Genomic DNA, 19,079 nt, shown 5'->3' with positions numbered 1-19,079 from the left:
TAGTCACACAAAATATTTTGGATGAATATTTAATCACTTGGGGGAAATGGCTGTACTATAAAGTTTCAGAAATTTTTTTGAGGAAAAATCAGAATGCAAAATAATTTTACGGAATAATCCCAATTGTGTTTTTTTTTTTTTTTAAAAAATACACATTCAGAAGAAAAAGTCTGGGGAAAAATTTAAAAGACTTGAAGGCAACACGACTTGTTGATGTTGGTCATCTCCATGAGGTAGGATTCTGAATGATTTAATTTTTCTTCTCCTTCCTCCTCTTCTTCAACTGAATTTTCCAGTAGCGTGGGGCTAATTTTGACATTGGTTGGTGTGCTTTTTCATCATTAGCGTTTGGGGTCACGCACCTTCAGTTGCTTAACAGCATCGCAAAGGGTCTACTTTTGGAAACTAGTCAGACGCTTGTTTTGGTTTTCCAGTGCTAAGGAGCATGTTCATCAGCACTGACACTATGTTAGGGGCAAGATCTTGCGTTTAGGAGAATGCCATCTGGGAGGGGAGAGAAGACAGGCACAGGACAGGCAAAGTCTCCTAGAGGAAGGGGCACTTCCTCCTGGCCTTGAAGGATATTATGTATTGAATTATGTATTTCACATTTGCTGATGTTTCCAACGTACTCCATAAGTGTTTATTGCAAAAACAAAAATCAGATGTAAAAAACACTAACAGGTATTTACAGAGCTACTGTCACAGGTGGAACCTTGTGCTAAATCTATGCATGGAAAGATCTTATTTAATCCCTGCAACCTTATCAAGTGGGTGTGATGAGGGGGGGGGAGTTTCAAAGGCAAGAAAATAAAGGTGCAAAGAGATCGAAGGAGTGACCTCAGAGTGTGTGATGGGGAAAGCGGCAGAGGCAATCCTGGAATCCACGTTGACCTAGTGCCACAGAAGAAGATGAATGGATTCTAAACCCACTGCTTTCAGCTTTTCTCTGCTATATATGAGGCTTTTCCTGCTTCTCTTGCTATCTGTGAGCCACCGAGAGGCTGAGAGGTTGTCACCCAAGCCACATCAACACATCGGTGGTAATGGAGGCACAGGGTAGACGAGATCCCAGGGAAATGTGCAGAGAAGGGAACAGGGCCCTGGAAACAAGCCCCAAGCAACAGGGAGGGGGAACCTACCCCTGTCTAGACTGGAGGAGAGCAGGCAGCATCAAGGAATATTGTCCAGTGGAGGCAGCCAGAGCTGAGTCTCGGAGGATGAGAAGGAAGATGTTTACCAGGTAGAGAATGTAGGCTGAGGAAGTAGCACCTGCAAGGGCCCATCAGATACATCAGACAAGATACTAACCTGGAAACCCAGCAAGCACATGCAGATGGCTAGAGCCTAGGATGCGTGTGTACATGCGTGTGTGTGTGCATCTCTATGTGTGGTGCAACTGTGTGTCTCCTTGAGCACGTGTGTTCAGAAGCCTGGAGAGGAGCCACAGAGGAAGGCAGGATTCAGTCCATTAAAGACCATCTAAGTTGGGCACAGAGTGAGATCCCCAACAGTCAGGTCACCTGTAAGGCAATGGAGAACCTTTGAATTTTTTTTTTTAATTTTTAGTTGGACACAATGTCTTCATTTATTTTTTTATGTGGTGCTGAGGATCAAGCCCAGCACCTTGTATGTGCTAGACGAGTCACATCTCAGCCCCCTTTGAATTTTTTTGATATAAGTGTTTTTGAATGACAAAATGAGAGCTGGGGTTTTGGAGGTTTATTGGATTGGGTAGTTTGGAGAAAGAAGAGGCAGGAGACGTGACCAATTGGTAGAAAATAATAGTAGTCAAAGTGAAAGATGATGAGAATGTATTAGGATGGTAGGTATAGGTTGATTTGGGGCTCACAGATATGGAAAAACATTAGATAATCCACCGGTTTCCCTCCCAACCCCAGTTATTGAGGTATGATCGACAATATATATAATTCTTAAGATGCACTACACAATGTTTTGATGTATGTATACATTGTGCATGATTACAACAATCAAGGTAATTAACATACCACCACCTCACAGTTACCTTTTTTTCCTGTGTATGATGAGAAAACTTAAGCTCCACCTTCATAGTAAATTTCAAGGACACATCATTATTAACTGTAGGCCTTACATTAGGTCTCTAGAACTTATTCCTCTTTTAACTGAGAGTTTGTATCTTTGTATCTCACTCCAAGCCCAGCCTCTGGTAACCACTATCCTGCTGTTTAAAAAAAACCAAAACATAAAGATTCAGTTGCAAGTGAGATTATGTAGTATTTGTCTTTCAGTACTTCATATGGTCTCAAATGGTGGCATTTCCTTCTTTTTAAAGGCTGAATAATATTCCACCATAACTATCTTCTTTATAATTTCTTTATCCATCCATCTATGCACATACACGTAAGTTGTTTCCATATCTTGGTTATTGTATGGTGCTATAATGGACGTGGGAGTGCAATCAGCACTTCCAGATAGTGACTTTATTTCCTTTGGATAAATATCTAGAAGTGAGACTGCTGGATCTTAGGGTAGCTTTATTTTTCTTAAAAGGAATTTCTATATTATTTTATTCAATGGCTGTAACACTTTACATTCCCAACAACAGCCCATTATGGTTTTGATTTGCAGTACCCTGATGGTTAGTGATGCTGAGCATCTTTTCATATACCTGTTAAACATTCAAACAACAGTTTTAAAGCATGTCCTTCCTTCCTTCACCAATTTACAACAAATATTCACTGAGCACCTATCCTATGCCATGCCTGTGCACAGCAAACCTCTAGCCCAGAGTAGAATCCCGACAAATAAGCAGACTGTGACAACCTAGAGTGGCAACATCCACCACAGAGAGGGGTGAGGGTAACTGGAAGCACCATGCTACTTTGGGAAGATTTGAATGGGCTTACTGTAGGAGAGGACTTCCAAACTGAGAGGCACTGTGTGGGGAGCTGGGGATTCCCATGTAAAAAGACTTTTCTTGCTAGGGTGCATGCATGGGGACCCACAAATAAACACGACAATGCCATTTGTCACAGAAATGCAGCTGGCTAGCTGGAAGAAGCCCCACCAAAACTTCCAAGTGATGCACGAGTCCTCCCTCCAGGACCCCACCCAGACTTTGAAGGATGCGCACAGGTTTCTCCTGCTTGTTGGAAGCCAGCAAGCAAACAATGCAGCAACCCAGTTAGCGAAACCCCTGGCGTCCATCGCCCCTGGTCCCTTCTCCCCTCTCCTGGCTTTCTTCCTTCCCCCATGGAGCAAAGAAAGCTCCAGAGGTTTGGGTACCTAAAGTGGGGGATAGAAAAAGGAAAGAAAAACAATCTCCAAGTATTGATTTGAAAAGGGAGCGTGAAGTCCAAAAGGCAGGGGCCGAAAATGACCCTCAGGGAGACTCTGTGAACCGCTGAGGGGAGCACACCTCGGTTGTACAGTCACCTGCCAAACCTATCACCCTCCCGTTCTGGTACCAGAGCCGGAAGCACGAGGGGCCGGGACAGCAGCAGCAGCAGGGCGGCAGCTTTTGCGTCTTTATGCTCCCGCGGATCCCCCAATTCCTAGGCCGCCGCTCCCCACTTCCTGTGGCCTTGGTCAGGGCCGGGGGCGTGTCTGAGGGGCGGGGCCCGTGGTAAGGAGGATTTTTTTTTTAAGGGCAAAGTAATTAGCATCCTCCAACATCATTGGCTCCTCGCCTTTCCTGCTTTGCATATGCCCGCCCAGCTGGCTGCCCGGGGTTTGCTGAGGTTCAGCAGGGTTTGCAGCGGCCTTGGCAGCCGCGGTGCTTCAGTGCGGGGCGGGCGGGCACCGAGAGAGCTGCGGCCGCGAGCTGGGAGCCAGCTGCCAGCCGAGCTGCTGCTGCGGCGGCACCTGGGGCAGCCTCCATCCTACCGACACTGTAGACGCCGCCCGGCAGCTTCTGCACCCATTCAGGCCCAGGAAGGACCAGGCCAGACACTTTTTATTTTGGATGAAAGGGGCGAGTTCCGGAGGGAGCTTCCCTCCTGGTCTGGCTCGCTTTTCAGTGCGCCCCAGCTCTGGCCCAGGCTCTGGAAGATGACTCCAGGGTCTGCCCTGTGCACTTCAGCTCCGGGAGGCAGCCGAAAGTAGTGACACTTGGTGCTGGTAACACCTGGTGGAAAAGTGAGCCGAGGTGGCGCGGAGCCCCCTTGCCCCACAAACCCGGGCGCCCGCTGCTCCTTCCACTCGGCTCCCCGTCGGCCGCAGCATGAAGTGGCGCAGCGATGGCCAGGAGAGGTAAGAAGCCCGTGGTAAGAACGCTGGAGGATCTGACGCTGGACTCGGGTTATGGTGGCGCGGCGGACTCGGTGCGCTCCTCCAACTTGTCTCTGTGCTGTTCCGACTCGCACCCGGCGTCCCCGTATGGCGGGAGCTGCTGGCCGCCTCTAACTGACTCCATGCACAGCCGGCACAACAGCTTTGACACCGTCAACACTGCCCTGGTGGAAGACTCCGAGGGGCTGGACTGCGCCGGCCAGCACTGTTCGCGGTTGCTGCCGGACCTCGACGAGGTCCCCTGGACCCTGCAGGAGCTGGAGGTGCTGCTGCTGCGCTCGCGGGATCCCCGGGCAGGCCCAGTGGCACCCGGCAGCCTGCCCAAGGACGCGCTGGCGAAGCTATCGATGCTGGTGAGCCGGGCGCTGGTGCGCATCGCCAAAGAGGCGCAGCGCCTGAGCCTGCGCTTCGCCAAGTGCACCAAGTACGAGATTCAGAGCGCCATGGAGATCGTGCTGTCTTGGGGCCTGGCGGCGCACTGCACAGCGGCGGCGCTGGCCGCGCTGTCCCTTTACAACATGAGCAGTGCTGGCGGGGACCGCCTGGGCCGCGGCAAGTCGGCGCGTTGCGGCCTCACCTTCTCTGTGGGCCGTGTGTATCGCTGGATGGTGGACAGCCGCGTGGCCCTGCGCATCCACGAGCACGCCGCCATCTACCTGACTGCCTGCATGGAGAGCCTCTTCCGGGACATCTACGCGCGGGTAGTGGCCTCCGGGCTCCCCCGGAGCTGCAGCGGCCCGGGCTCGGCCTCCAGCTCCGGCCCAGGCCCGAGCTCAGGCCCCGGTGCTGCCCCCGCGGCGGATAAGGAGCGGGAGGCGCCCGGAGGGGGAGCGGCGAGCGGCGGCGCCTGCAGCGCAGCCAGCAGCGCCAGCGGGGGCAGTAGCTGTTGCGCCCCGCCAGCTGCGGCCGCCACCGCAGTCCCGCCGGCCGCCGCTGCAGCCAACCATCACCATCACCACCACACGCTCCACGAGGCGCCCAAGTTCACCGTGGAGACCCTGGAGCACACGGTCAACAACGACTCCGAGATCTGGGGGCTTCTGCAGCCCTACCAGCACCTCATCTGCGGCAAGAACGCCAGCGGTAAGTGGTGGCGCGGGTGCCTCTCCCTTCCACCCAACTCTGCTAACTCTCGGCGCAAGTTTGCCTCGCGTCCCCCTCCCGCGTTTTCCCGGTCACCAGCCACTGCCCCAAGCTTTTGAGGGGGCGGCGGCGCAGGAGGCGGCCAGAAACGCGCGCGTTCTTCGCGGTGTTGGAGATCGCGTACTTGAAGCCGCCCAGGTTCCGGAGCGCCGGGTTCCGCCCCCCACCCCAGGGGCGGGGCAGCGGCTGTCTGCTGTGGGCGAAACCCGACACCATTTTTCAAAAAGCGGGTTTGAGATCTTTTGCACCTGGTGCATATCTTCTTCCAGAACCCTGTTTGGCTCTTTAAGTTGCCCCATTCCCGTGCCCACAGGTTTGACTCTTTAGGACTCGGGAGGAGGCGCGTTCCTCTCTCCCCACCCAGTTCTCTATTTGGCCCAAGACCTGGCCCTTCCCACGGGGGAAGGAGGGTCGGCGGCGGTAAAGGCAGAAGGGTTAAGAGCTGGCTCGGCCTAGAAACAGAGGGTGAGCGAGGAGACGGGTCTGTTCAAGTTTTTCCCGGGCAGTTTTTTGGGGGATCAGAGCTGGTGATGGTGGGGGATGCTGAGCGGTGGACAAAGCCCTCAATTCCGACCTCCCAGGTCTAGCCGTCTAAGTTCCCTCCGGCAGGGATCTGCAGCTGTCACCACTGGGCTGAAGGAGCGCCACACCACGAGGGACCCAAGCAGGATGGTGGTGGGGCGGGGTTCGGGAGGGGGTTATCAGCTTAGGGCGTCGCTTCCCGCGGGTCCTTCTTCGCACCGCCCTGTGCTGGAGGCCGCAGCTGCTGGGTCTGAACCCGCAGTTCTGGTGGCGGAGGGGGTGGGACCCGGGCCCTTGTTTTTTGAGAGCTCGCGCTGGCGGTCCTGCCTGTCTGAGAAAGCCGGGGCTAGACACTTCAAAGCTTCAATTTTCCACAGGAAATGGTAGAAGCGTAACTGGAGACTCGAAAAGCGAAATAAAACTTTGTTACATATTCGGCGGTTTGGCCGGAGGTTGCGTGGTTGGAGCAGAAATGCAGTCTCTCTGGGCAGATTTCATTCATGTTGCTGCCTGTCTGTTTCCTGGGGGCTGAAGGAGAGATGCAGTGGGCGCGGCTAGGCCTCTGGGGGGGCCGAGTGTGCACATGCGAGTGTGTGCATGCGGTAGATGTGTGCCCCTTGTGTAAGTACCCTGGGAGTGTGCGCAGGAGCGAGCAGGCGTGCAGGCGCGGGGCTCCAGCTGAAACCTTTTGGAAACGACCCTGCAGCTCCGGATTCCTTCACCTGGGTTTGATCATAGGTGGGGGAGGGGGGGAAGGACCAAAGCGAATGAGGTGTGGGTCTGTGTGTTGGGGGCCAAGGACCCGCTTTGATCCTCTTCTGTATCTCTTTGCTAGAGCCCCACCCCTTCTGCTGCCTGCAGAAGGAGGGCACAACCCCAAAAAAGATGTCTGCGAGGAGGGAACACACACACACACACACACACACACACACACACACACACACACACACACACCCCATCCGGACTGAGGATGGAAACACTGGGGAGAAAGCATTAGGCTTTGTATGGGCTTCTTCAGCATGGGGGGCTGGGGGTCACCAGCAAAACCCAGGAGCTTTGGACTGGATTGTTCTTTGTTTGGAAGCCCATCTCCACCAAAAAGCACAGAGGGGCTTGATGTTCTCCCCATGGGTGCTCCCAGCGTGGGGTTTCAATCATCCTTTAACCCTGGGCCACCCCTCCTTCTCCCCCTCTATGCTCCTTCTTGGACTGGAACCTCTCCTTTTTCCTCCCCCCAGATTTCCTTTGTGGGAGATCAGCATTCCCCTCAGGAGGCTCCTGTCTGCAAATCTGGGCCCTGGGCTTCATCTCTGTCTGCTGTTCTCTTGAAGTGGTGCCTTCTGGCAGGCACTTTTACTTCTCTGGGCTTCCGCCTTCTCATCTGCAAAATAGGAGCTAGGTATATGGTACGCTCCACCCCAGGTCTTCTTGTACCCCTGTTAGTAGCCCCTGTGTTTTTCAAATAGGTTTTACTTTTATGATCCTTAACATCTTTTAAAGACAGTGTTTGTGTTTATTCTTTTTTGGAGTAAGTATAATTTAAGGAAAGAGAAGACCACAGAGTTGGTTTTGGGCAGGGTGAGTGTGTGGTGGTTGGGACTTGCTGCCATCAGGCGCTCCCCACACCACAGAGCTTAACTCCTGGGTCTCGGGGACCTTCAGCCTTCTCGAGCATGAGATGTACTGTAATTTCATTGTGATCTCTTCATCTCCTTTCTTGGGGCTTGTTTAAAGTGGCAGGACATGTATGCAGAAGAGTTAAGGAATGAGTGATTAATGTCTTAGGCATCTGAGACAAACGTTCAATAACAAACCTATTAAACTCTTGCTGCCAACCTTAAGGAGGACATACCTTTTATAATAGATTTACCCCCTTTAACTCAGTAGTATCATTTATTTATTCCTTTATGAGTTCATTTGTTCATCAATATTTATTGAGCGGTTTCTAAATGCTAGGGGATAAGCAAGCACTGGGTAAGAGGTAATAACAGCTGACATGGGTCCATCTTCACTCGGCATATGGACTATTTGATCCTCAATGTTCTATTCGAAAAAGTTCTCTTATCCCCCTTAACAAAGGGAGAAACAGGGAACTAAATATCTTGTTTGTCTGAATGCAGAAGGCCTGGCCTCAGGGTCCACCCTCTTAATCACTGTCTGTACGACTTTAGTGACAGATGAGTCCCCTGCCCTCAGGCCACCCTTCCTTCCCTTCATTATCTGCAGAGTTGAACAGAGACCCTTCACAACCTGACTTCTTTTTGTCTCCATTTTTATACTTTGTCTCTACCAAAAGGAACTGGGCTGTACTGAATTTTACTTTTTTTTTTTTTTTGGTACTGGGGATTTAACTCAGGGGCACTTAACCACTGAGCTGCATCCCCAGCTCTTTTTTTTTTTTTCTGTATTTTAGAGACAGGGTCTTGCTGAGTTGCTTAGTGCCTTGCTAAATTGCTGAGGCTGGCTTTGAGCTTGTTATCCTCCTGTCTCAGCCTCCCAAACCGCTAGGTGCAATAGGGTGCCGGGCTGTACATGTTTTTATAACCTCTATCAAGCCTAGGGGAGGGCCTAGGCTTATTAGATGCCTGTTGAATTGAGTGAGCTACTGAACTCTGTAACACAAAGGTGTCCTGAAAGGAGCTGTTGTGCTGTGAGTTTCTTGAATCACCTGTGTGAGTCTTTCTAGTGTGGTTCCCTCTTCTTATTGCCAATCTCTCCACCTGTCTGTCCTTCTAATTTGCTAAACTGCCGAGCGTGAGAAATCACAGAACTGGTCACCTGGGACTCACCTCTGCAAGCAAGATGGTTGACCTTGAGGAATCCCGGTATGGGCGTGTAGATCCTGCACTCTGGGGTGATGTGAACAGCCCTCAGAGCTGGGGTTCTCTCGGGTTGGTTTTCAGCTGTTTAGGAGTTGGGGCAACAGCTGAAAGGTCCCAGGGGGGAGGGGTGTTTCTGTGGGGGCTTGAAAATTTGAATTTCCCAAATTGATTTACCAAAGCTAAATAAGGAGTGGGCAACCTTTGTACATGTTAGTTACTGTATGGAAACTCCAGGGATGGCCCCTTTCCACCATCCTTGAAGATGTGGTCTGAGCATGATTTTCCCAGTAGCCCTCCCTTGTCTCGCTCATTCTTCTTCCATCTTACCCTGTGCAGAGCTGGGCACTTGGGCCATGCCCCTGCACTGTTAGTTGAATGAATATAACCAGCCCACTCAGGGTTTGGCTTTTAAAACTTGCTCCTCAACATCTGTAAAGATGCTATAAAGACCCTCCTGGACTTGAATGTTAAAGGTGCCATTTTCTCTGTGCTCTTAGTTATGTTACCTAACCTCTCTGAGCCCCATTTTCCTGTGCTGTAACGAAGGTACTAATGATGAAGATTAAATGAGATTGTGTGTTCTAAAGGATGCCAGTCTAATGCCTGACACATGGGTAGGAGCTCAAATGATGTGATCATCGGACATGGAAGTACCATCTCTTGAGTCCAGATCTACTTACCACCTTATGCTCATGGCGATGGAATCAGCAGGGCACAAAGTTTTGCCGGGATTTCCCTTTTGGATATTCCCGGTGTGCCTACTTAAGTGACTGACCCCATGGGTATGATAACCTCATGGCCAATGCCACAAAAAGATTATTCTGGTCAAAAGGAAATTAGCTTATTTTATTTGTTGTTTTTTTTTAAAAAAATTATTTAAAAGATGTCTTTTAAATAAAAGATGTATACATTTGTCAAAAACTATCACATCATGAACTTGAAATTTGTGCATTTCTTGATATTTCTAGACTTCCTTTTTTAAAAAACAGTCAAAAAAGCCATAGGTATTCTCAAATGAAGTTTTACTTTAAATGCAGAAGAGATTGAAGAGAAGAGAGAAGGTCTCTATACTTAGCAAGAATTAGTCTCAGATTTCAGCCCTGCTAGTTTCTAGCCAGTGACTTAATTTTGCTGAATTTGATTTTCTCATCTGTACAGTGAGGATTGATTACATTTAGTTTTAAGACACCCACCAAAAGAAGGAAACCCAAACCTGCCGCGTGGGGCCATCGAAGATGAGATCAGCCGGGGTGTGTGAAGACTCCAGCCGCGCTCGGCACCCTTGATGATGATGGCTACCTTCAAAAGCAGGTCATTCCGGCTGCTGACAACAATACTTTGGGGATTTTGAATAGTCTTTCCTTTCAGGGTCCCCAGTCTCTTTATAAACATTCATTACCCAAGCCCTCGCCGTGCCCGCACTGGCTTGGTGGGGAGGTTGGTGCTCGGCTCTTCTGCTGGCCTGTCGACTGGGGGCCCTGACTCTGCATAACTGCTTGCTCAGCAGTTTTTCTGCTGCTGAACCGGTCACCCTGTTCCATGGCGGAGAGTGGCTGTGCTGGACAAAAATGTCCTACCAGGACCTCAGCTCCTCAGAGGAACTGGGAAAGCCATCTCGCCTGCCAGCCTGTAGCAGTGATCTTTGTTCACAGAGCACGTTTTTAATTAACTGGCTTGATGTGAATGAAAACTTGGAATTTAGGTCAGTAGAGGGTTATCTGGTTTTCTGGGTTGACTTGTTGGTTCAAGGCTGGGGCATTGGAAAGTTGGGTGTTTCCTGAAACAAAACCAGGAGGGATCAGCCTGGAGACCCGAGGTCAAGCTGGGGTGCTAATGGCCTCTAATTCTGAGTCTGTTATTATTCGTGACCTTGAGCGAGATGACAATTCATCTATAAAATGGGTCTGATTATCATCTACTGTGAGGTAAATATAAAACACTGACTCTGGAGTCCAACACACCTGTAAGAAGCTGCAGGTTCCCCGTCTGTAAAATGGGTACGTAATAGTCAGTTACACCTGTGTCGCTCATTACGTGACAGGCTCTGGTTTACGAGTTCTCCCTATATAATTGCCACAGTTACATCAGCTATTATAAAAGACGGTTCAGACATCTCAGTAGTTTAACACAATGGAAGGTCATTTCTTAACTCACTTAAACTGATGGGTGGGAAGAGGCAGAAGGGTCATTTAGGTGCCAGGGCTGATTGATGGGGGTTGTGCTGTGTTTATCTTCCATCTGAGGCCCTCAGTGCCTCCCTTGGACGTCCATCCAGCCAATAGAAGCAGGAGGCTGAGAATGCAGGGGATCTTAAGAAAGGTGCTACAGGCGGAGCCTGGAAGAGACCTGGGTTGCTGTGCCCAGGTGTCCCGGCCAGATGTGTCATTGGCCCTCTGGCTGCTGACCGTCTGAACCCAGTGCCTCCCTCTTAACCTTTTTCTGAAGGGAGGAATCCATATTTTATCCGGCCACTTCTCCCATCTTTGGGTGATGCTCAGTCCCATCCATGGGCCCGAGTGTGGCTCGTGTGGCTCCTCATGGCCTAGGGACCTGAAGCCAAGGGTGGACTGTTGTCTCCACCCCGCCTCAGCACACCATGTCAGGACAGGGTGCGGTAACCACAGCACAACTCCCATTTGGAAGTGGGCAGAGTAGAAGACACCCAGCAGGCTGGTCCTTAGTAGTCATGAAATCATGCCAATGCCACCGAGCAGTTGTGCCTGGTAGTAGGTAGGTCCTTAGATCAGGTGCTTGTTCTGCTCTCTGAGAAGAGATTACTGGCTCATTATTCTCTCCACTTCAACTCTGTCCAGGGAAAGACTTTCTCTGTCCATCATTCTTTTTGAGCATATCTGAAGTGGGACATGGGAGGGGGGCTGCAGATCTTTCAGAATTTGAACTTTTATGTGCTCACGGGCTATGATAATGCTATAACAGGAAAAGACTTCAAGTCCAGGCTTATGGACTTTGCCAGTGCAGTTCCCTCAACAATTTAGTGGGCTTTTCATCTATGCGGCTGCACTAGTCGGCTCTGTGTCCCTGTCACTGTGTATCAGAGCAGCTAAGTTGATCAGCGATTCTTCTTCTTCGCAACCTCTTTCTCTAGATCTTGTGGATCATTAGGCCTGAGTTCTGCCTTTCAAGATGTCAAACATGACAATTAAACCAAACAGTTTCCACTGCATGACACGGGTCTCCAGTTTTCCAGCCTCTGAGTCAATGTCACGTCTCTCTGGCACTGATTTCTGTATCGGTTAGGGTAATGCTGTCTTCTGCATCAGATAAGGCCTCATGATTTGGTGGCAGAACACAATAGAAATTGTTTCCTCGTCCCTTTAAAGTACAGGTGATGTAGGGTGTCACTCTGTCCATGGAAGTCGATGTCAGTTCTGTCATCTGAACACGACTCTGAGAAACTTCTCTGATTGGGGATGACAGAGAATATGGCAGACTGAGGTTTCTTTTTCTTAATCTTTATTTTTATTTGTTTATTTTCCTGTGATGTAGGGACGGAACCCAGGGCCTCACGCATGCGAGGCAAGCGCTCTACCACTGAGCTTCAACCCCAGCCCAGAGGATTGAGTTTTTATGGGACAGTCCTGAATATGGGTATCAGATCCTTCCACATCCCACAAGCCAGGACCCCGCCACACAGCCTTGACTAGAAGGCAAGGGGGCTGGGGATTATGGTCCTGGCCGGGTAGGCAGCGACCCCGACCGCAGTTCTGCACTACCGAGGGACGTGCATTTTAGACCAGCAGCTAGCCATCTCGGCGACCTCACCAAGCAGGGCCTGTGACCGACCCCGTTTTACAGATTAGGAAGTGGAGGAACAGAAAGTTGCGAGGATTTGCCCGCGATGACAGTGGCTTGCAAGTGGCTGGGCCGGACTCGAGTTGGACAGCCTGGCTCTGGACTGTCTCACAGAATGTTTGTGAGGCTCCAAATGATACAAGGGGTGGGAAGCGTGTACCCCAGGATCTCATTCGTGGCGTGCCCTTGGTAACGGTCATCTGTCATCTTTGTTATCACGGATGGTCCTGTGCTGGAAATGGCGTGGATCAGCAGTGACCAGGTTGAAGCTCTTAGACGTGGGTAAATCTGATTCTGCACGAGTCGGCGCTCCAGGAAGGTTGCATTCTGTGCCTGTCTGTCTCTCCCGCCACCTCCTGCATCTTATCTTTTGGGGAACTGCCAGTTGCTGAGCTGGGTGCTGGGAAGCCTTCCACACTTATTACCTCATCTCATCTCCACCCTGTTCTTAGGAAGTGGGTGTTTCTAGTCCCTCCTCTTCCTGGGGGAGGAACCTGAGGCTCATCAGAGTTCAGGCACCGGTTTGAGATGCCACCAGTACTAAAGGGTAGGGATGGGATTTGGGGTCCTGAGTCTGTGCTCTGAGCTGCTCAGTGGTGAAGTACAACATAGGAACATGGGTTGTTGGGAGGACGGGATGAGTCAACTCGTGTGAAAGTCCTTAGAATAGCATTGGACACTCATGAATGCTCAATACCTGTTAGCGGATACCATTATTAATTCCGTAGCAGGGCTAGCCTCCTGGCTTAAAGAACTGCTCCCTGAACCCTGCCTTACTGACTGATGAGTGGCTTCTGATAGTCCATAAAAAACTAGACTTCTGGGATTTGACCACTTAGCTGTGTGATATTGGGCAAATTACCCAACCTCTCTGTGACTCAGTCTTCTCTTGGCCAAACAAGAATCATAATGAAATATAATTCATAGGGCTGTTAGAAAGTGCCTGACCTAGAAATTGCTTAATGAATGTTAGCCATCGTTGGGTTTTGCTGCATCTACTATGACTATTTCTCTGGGCACCGTGTTAGATGTTAAGTAACATGGTCCCTGCCCTCATGGAGCTTGGAGGCCTGCAATAGATTTAGTTTATTCATCAGAGAGTCATACAAATGCAAATTTATAACTCTGACAGTTGCTACAAAGGAGAGAAGAGTCTCCACTGAGGCTCTTGCCAGGGTTGGGAGCAAAGGGAGATTTCATTAAGGAAATGAAGTGTGGGTGAGGCTGCAGCATGGCCAGTTTGGTGGAAGAGGAAGGAAGAGTGCTCTGTGAATGTAAAGAGCAGCAAGTGCAAAAGGCCTGTGGCAGAGGGGAGCATTTTGGGAAGGAGGATCAGCCAGGGTGGCTGGGATAGGGGAGGGGAGCAAAGGAAGCCAGGCAGAGGTTAAGCCAAGCATCTGCCTGGTAGGAGGGCACCAAAGAGGCTGTGATCAGATTTGTGTTCTAGAAAGCCCAGCTCATGTTGGCTGCAGTACAAAAGGCATCCTGGAAAGAAGAGGTGAATGTGGGAGGACCCGTTGGGGGTTGTTATCACCCCATCTTAAGAGTCTGAGGCTGCAAGACACTGAGTCACTCGCCCAGAGTTGCTAAAGCAATAAGGGGCAAAGCAGGGCTTGGATCTGAGTCAGAGGACTCCAAATTCTATTTTCCTCTCACCTCATCCCAAGGGAGCAGCTGATTCAAGGCTCCCATTTTACCGATGGGGAAACTGAGGCCCTGCTGAACCACTCCCTTGCCCGAGGTCACGTGTCGCAGCCGGAACCGGATCCCCAGGTTTCTGGAGTCCCTGTCCACCTCCCTTCCTCTGTGAGGCACTGTCTCTGCCAAACCAGATCACTCTTGGGAGACAGTGGGACAGAGCCGTGGCGTTGGGGATGGATTTAGGATCCTGCTCTGCGTCTCACAGTAAAATACACGCCCGCGTGGAAGCCTGCCACCGTCCCCCTTAGATCATGGCTGAGCCAGTGAAAGCAATTACCGTGAAGATCAGGTGTGCTGAATGCAGCATCAAATTAACCCTTCCCCGGCGCATTCACCTCCGAACGCCAGTCGGGGAGGCAGCTGAGAAGGGGTGATTCGAATCTTACAAAACCGGCGCCTGCCCTGGAGGCGGAGGTGGCCTGGATCAAGGGATCTCCTTTTGGTGGCCTGTGTCCTGGGCTCTTCCTGGTCCCAGCTCGGGGTACCACCCAGGGAGTCGCGATGGGCCCCAGAAGCACGGAAACACGAATGGCCTCCTTCTCTGGATGCCTCTGAGAGTTTCAAGTAGTGGGGACAGGAGTGGCCTTTCCCTCCCTGACCTCCCGGCTCCGCCCTCTGAAGTCTTTGCTGACTGAGGGGCTGGCCCGGGGCCCCCTCCCTCCAGAGCTGAACCCACGTGGCCCCTGGGGCTTGCAGGGAGGAATTCATTCACAGACGCAGGGGACTGCGCCTGTGGTCCTCGGAGGCTCCCTGTCAACCCCCTCTCCTGGTCAAGGTGGTAACACAGGCCACGGGATGGGACGCCTGTGAGGGTCAAGTGACAAGGGTGTGACAGGCAGGGAGAGGAGCGCCTCCCCCATCTCCTTCCCCATTTTGGGGCCTGGTGACACCTCTTCATGCCTCTTACTCAGTTGGCTGGGGAGAGGCCAGAGGCTCTGCACTGTAGGGCCGGTGTGTGGGGGGGGCAGGTGCGAGGCCCTTCCCCTCCCTGCACCCACTTCTCCCACCCAGGTCTGCCGCAGCGGGTGTGGCTCTGTGTCAAGGCTTCCTTCTCTCCCAGCTTGGGACACACACCAAGGGCAAGCTGGCACTGTCATGGCCTCTGAGGGCCCCGTCATGTGGGACTGCACAGGGCAGGCCGTCCTGAGCCCTCTGTGAGCCCCAAGGCCTCCTGAGCTCAGGACCCACGCTGCGTGACCCGGCGTCCCCGAGCTTTCCGGACCTCCATGCCCTCCTGCTGGAGTCGGCGAGCCTGGGTCACTCTGCGAGAGAGGCGTTCTTACCTCGGCTTTCCCAGAGAAGGATGCCGAGGGCCAGAGAGGTGCAGACCCTTGCTCAAAGTCCTGTAGCAGGGATCCAGCCCCTGCATCTTGGCTCCGTTCCCAGCTGCCAGGAGGAGCGAATGGGGGATGAGAGACAGAAGGCCGAGGAGGTAACTGTCGAGAGTCCCGTAGGGTGAGTGACATGGCCCCTGCGGCAGGGAGCTGTCAGGCAGCTGGTCCTAGACTGGGAGGACAATGGCAGCAGGCCCAGGGGTCTCGCCCAGGCCACCGCACCTCAAAGCCTGAGCACGCTTGAGGGCAGGAGTGGTAAAGACGGCGAGTCTCCCCGTTACATGCCACGACATGCTGGGGCAATGGCAAGGCCCTGCTCTCCTGCCTGCCCTGATGGAGTGGGTCAGTCTTGCTGCCCCCGAGGTCCCTAGTAGCCTGTGCGAGAGGAGCCATCCCGAGTGGCTATGCGGTTCTTGACAGGGGACGGCCGCCCGTCACTCAGTCCAGGGAAGTCTCTTAGTGGGAAGCTGGAGGGAGTTATGGAGTTGCACGTGCTGACCTCCCCAGCGCTTCCCGGCCCCGCCCTGCCGCCTGCGCCCCTTCTCGTCCCTTGTGGTGCGCCCAGCGTGGTGAGACGTGTGCAAACAGAGGGCCAGGGCAGGAGCAGCACTTCCCCTCCCATGCTCTGGAGGAGCGTCTTGGGGTCAGAAGCTGGTTCAAAAGCTCGGTTGGTGTCAAAATAGACTCCAGAAGAGCAAGGTGGGGGGGGGGGGCTCTTGCAAGCAGTGCAGGTGGGCTGAGAGAGGGGGCTTCTATCTAAAAGGTAGAATCAAAAAGACAGTGTCTGAGCACCCTGTGAGGGAACAGGAGGACTCAAGGACGACTGAAGGGCGTTTGGTCGGAACAACTGGAAGGCTGAGGTTGCCGCGGATGAGACGGGGAGATGTGGACACGGTAGGAAGACGTGGAGATGCAGGAGGATCAGGAGCCCGGGACAGGCTCGTTCAAGGGGCCCTTGTCACACTTAGGAGGAGACGTTCACTCAGCAGTTAGTTGGAGAGTCATGGCTGGTGTTCCTGAGCAGGGCTGGTCTGGAGACGGGAGACGGGCAACAGAGAGCTTGTGCAGGGTTTCCAAGCCAGGAGCTGGGGCAGGGTCCCCAGGGCACTGAGTGTGGAAGACACAAGGGGACCAAGTCCGGCAGGAGAGGAGCCAGCTCTGGAGGCTGAGCCACAGCAGTCGGGGAGAAACCCAGGTGTCCTGAAGATCGGTGGAGAGAAGTGGTCAGCATGGCGGGTGCACCTGCATGGTCCCTGTGTCCACGGCTGTGGGAGCACGTCAGACTGCTCCAGGGCCCATGAGGAAGGAGCAGTATCCATGTCCTAGGGGGAGCCTGGGGAGACGAGGCCCATCAACCTGATCAGATGGGCTCTCCCCAGCCCTTGGAGACCTCTGTGGGGGGACTGAGGAGGCTCCCCACCCCCACCCCACACGTCCTTCCAGATGGGACGCCCCAGGAGGCGCAGGTGGCTGAGCTTGTGCTTTGGCCCCGAGACAAGCCAGGAAAGCATGCTGCGTGGAGAAGCTGAGCCAGGCGCGGCTGAGGAGGGAGAGGAAGGTGAGGGCCGTGCTGGGGACCCCGGGAGAGCTCCAGGACCCGGAAGGGACGGGAGAGAGGAGAAAGCCAACGGGGACCATCAAGGTCGGAAATAAAGCGCCTGGTGGATTCAGGACCCAGCGACCCGGCGCTTCACAGCTGAAGGTGACCCTCTGCTCCGTGCCCCAGGGGTGAGGTCGGTTCTGATCCTTCCTGATGCAAAGCTCTTTTTGGTTCCCCTTCACAGCTGCACCCTGGCTTCCCAGGTGGCATTTCTGATTCCGGGGAGCAGAGGTGGAACTCATCAAAGTCATCTCTGAACCAAAAATAGCCCCGTCCAGCCAGACACTTCCCAACCTTGCGTGCCCAAGTGCTCGCTGTCATTTGTCACGGCTGCCGTCGTCACCCGTGGCTCTCCAAGGCCTGGGTCTTAGAACTGCCCCGCCTCTGTACCTGAGGAAGGTGGGTGTTCCTGAGCCCTCAGTACTCTTGTGGCTGAGCCAATTGGACATAAACAGAAGGGACCCGTCCAGAATTCCTAAACCCCAACGTAGGCAAAAAGGGTGGCTTTGGGATGCGGTGACTCACGGGGCGTAAGTCATTCGTCACTGACGTGTCTCATCCGGTTGATGGTGAGGGGAGGGATCGGGGCCGGCAGTTACAGTCAAGGGTCTAGGTCAGATGGCCTGGGTTCGAGTCCCAGCGTCACGCTCTGGAGCTGTGCCACCTTGGGAATGATCTCCGAGCCCCAGGTTCCTCACTCACAAAAGCGCCCGCCTCACGGGGAACGGCAGGAGGTTAATAAGCACTTGGCGTGGGTCACTGCGAGCTCCGTCCACTCCCAAGTGTGCTGGGCGTTGGAGCGCTGTTCCCGGTCATGCAAACCCCCATCGTGCGCTCACGGGACTCTGGCGTTTCGATCACTCACTAGGTAGCATCCAGCACGTAGTAGGCACTTAAGCATATCTGTTCAGTGAACACGCTCCTACACTTTGTCTTCGTCACTGCTGCCCCCCAAGGTGGGCGCTCAGGAAGTACTCCTGGCAGGCGGAGTGAACCGTGGCCTGGGTGGCGCTTCACTGTCAGGCCGGCCAGGAGCCCTTGGCTGACCACTGGCCAGCTGGCTGGGAGTCCGCCCTGAACAACTCTCCTGTTCATTGCTCGCTCTCTTTGAAGAGTGAGAAAGAAATGAGGCGCTCATTAGCCCTTTGTGCCCACTTTCTGCCTGGGAGACGAAACCTATTTCAAAGCTGAAGCCAACGTCTTCGTGGACTGTCGGATCTTAGAGCTGGAAGAAGGCTCCGGAATTCTGGCACAGCCCTGCTGTCTTCAGCCTGGGCGTGAGATGGGTTTTGCGTCTGAGAGCCAGGGATTCAGAGACTTGCGTGGGGTGGCACGGCTGCTTGCAGGGGAGCGAGGGTGGTGGGCAGCAGAAAGTCCTGAGTTAGAGGAAGAAAGACCTCACGTCCCAGCTGAGCCGGGTCTCGGCCCCCTCGTTCCCAGGTTGGTGGTGTTCCCATCGCGCCCTGCCACCCTAGGAAGAAAGGAATGAGGCTTTGAGGCTCTTTCCTTAGATATGATTAGCACCGGTGTCTGGTCCCTGAAGTCAACCGGGTGCCAGCCTCTGCTGACCACTGTCCCAATAGCATCTCACCTAATCCCACCGACACCTGAAGAAAGAGAGGCTCAGGGGCTCAGGCAAGGCCATGCATGTGACACAGGAGCTGGGGCCCAACCCTGGTCACCTGACTGGTCATCGCCAGGCCCTGATGCTAACCATGTTGGTACCTTATAGCCAGGGAGCGATGTGACATTGGAAAACCCTCCAATGCTCCCGTGATGCCAGGCGCAGCACGAAGGTACCCAGGCAGTTCCATGGCAGGGGGCGGGGCCAGCCCCCATCGGGGGAGCTGTCAGTCAATCTGATCAGCCTGC

The 19,079-nt window shown here is 53.1% G+C and overlaps 1 protein-coding gene across 4 annotated transcripts in view; it reads left to right on the top strand.

The window, feature by feature from the left end:
• The first annotated feature begins 3,702 nt into the window (after positions 1 to 3,702).
• Abtb3 (ankyrin repeat and BTB domain containing 3) overlaps positions 3,703 to 19,079 on the top strand; it is a 245,760-nt gene continuing 230,383 nt past the window's right edge. For 2 of the 4 annotated variants that reach the window (XM_078052876.1, XM_078052875.1), the window contains exon 1: positions 3,705 to 5,355. In XM_078052876.1, coding sequence (XP_077909002.1) covers positions 4,221 to 5,355 — 1,135 coding nt within the window. In that variant the 5' untranslated portion in view covers positions 3,705 to 4,220. Of the gene's footprint in view, positions 5,356 to 19,079 lie in introns of all 4 variants that reach the window. The other 2 variants (XM_078052877.1, XM_078052878.1) reach the window with 2 other exon arrangements.

This window comes from Ictidomys tridecemlineatus, chromosome 6, assembly GCF_052094955.1.
Source record: "Ictidomys tridecemlineatus isolate mIctTri1 chromosome 6, mIctTri1.hap1, whole genome shotgun sequence".
NCBI classification, from domain to species: domain Eukaryota; kingdom Metazoa; phylum Chordata; class Mammalia; order Rodentia; family Sciuridae; genus Ictidomys; species Ictidomys tridecemlineatus.
The sequence above is the reverse complement of the archived record's forward strand: the minus strand, read 5'-3'. Positions and strand labels throughout refer to the sequence as shown.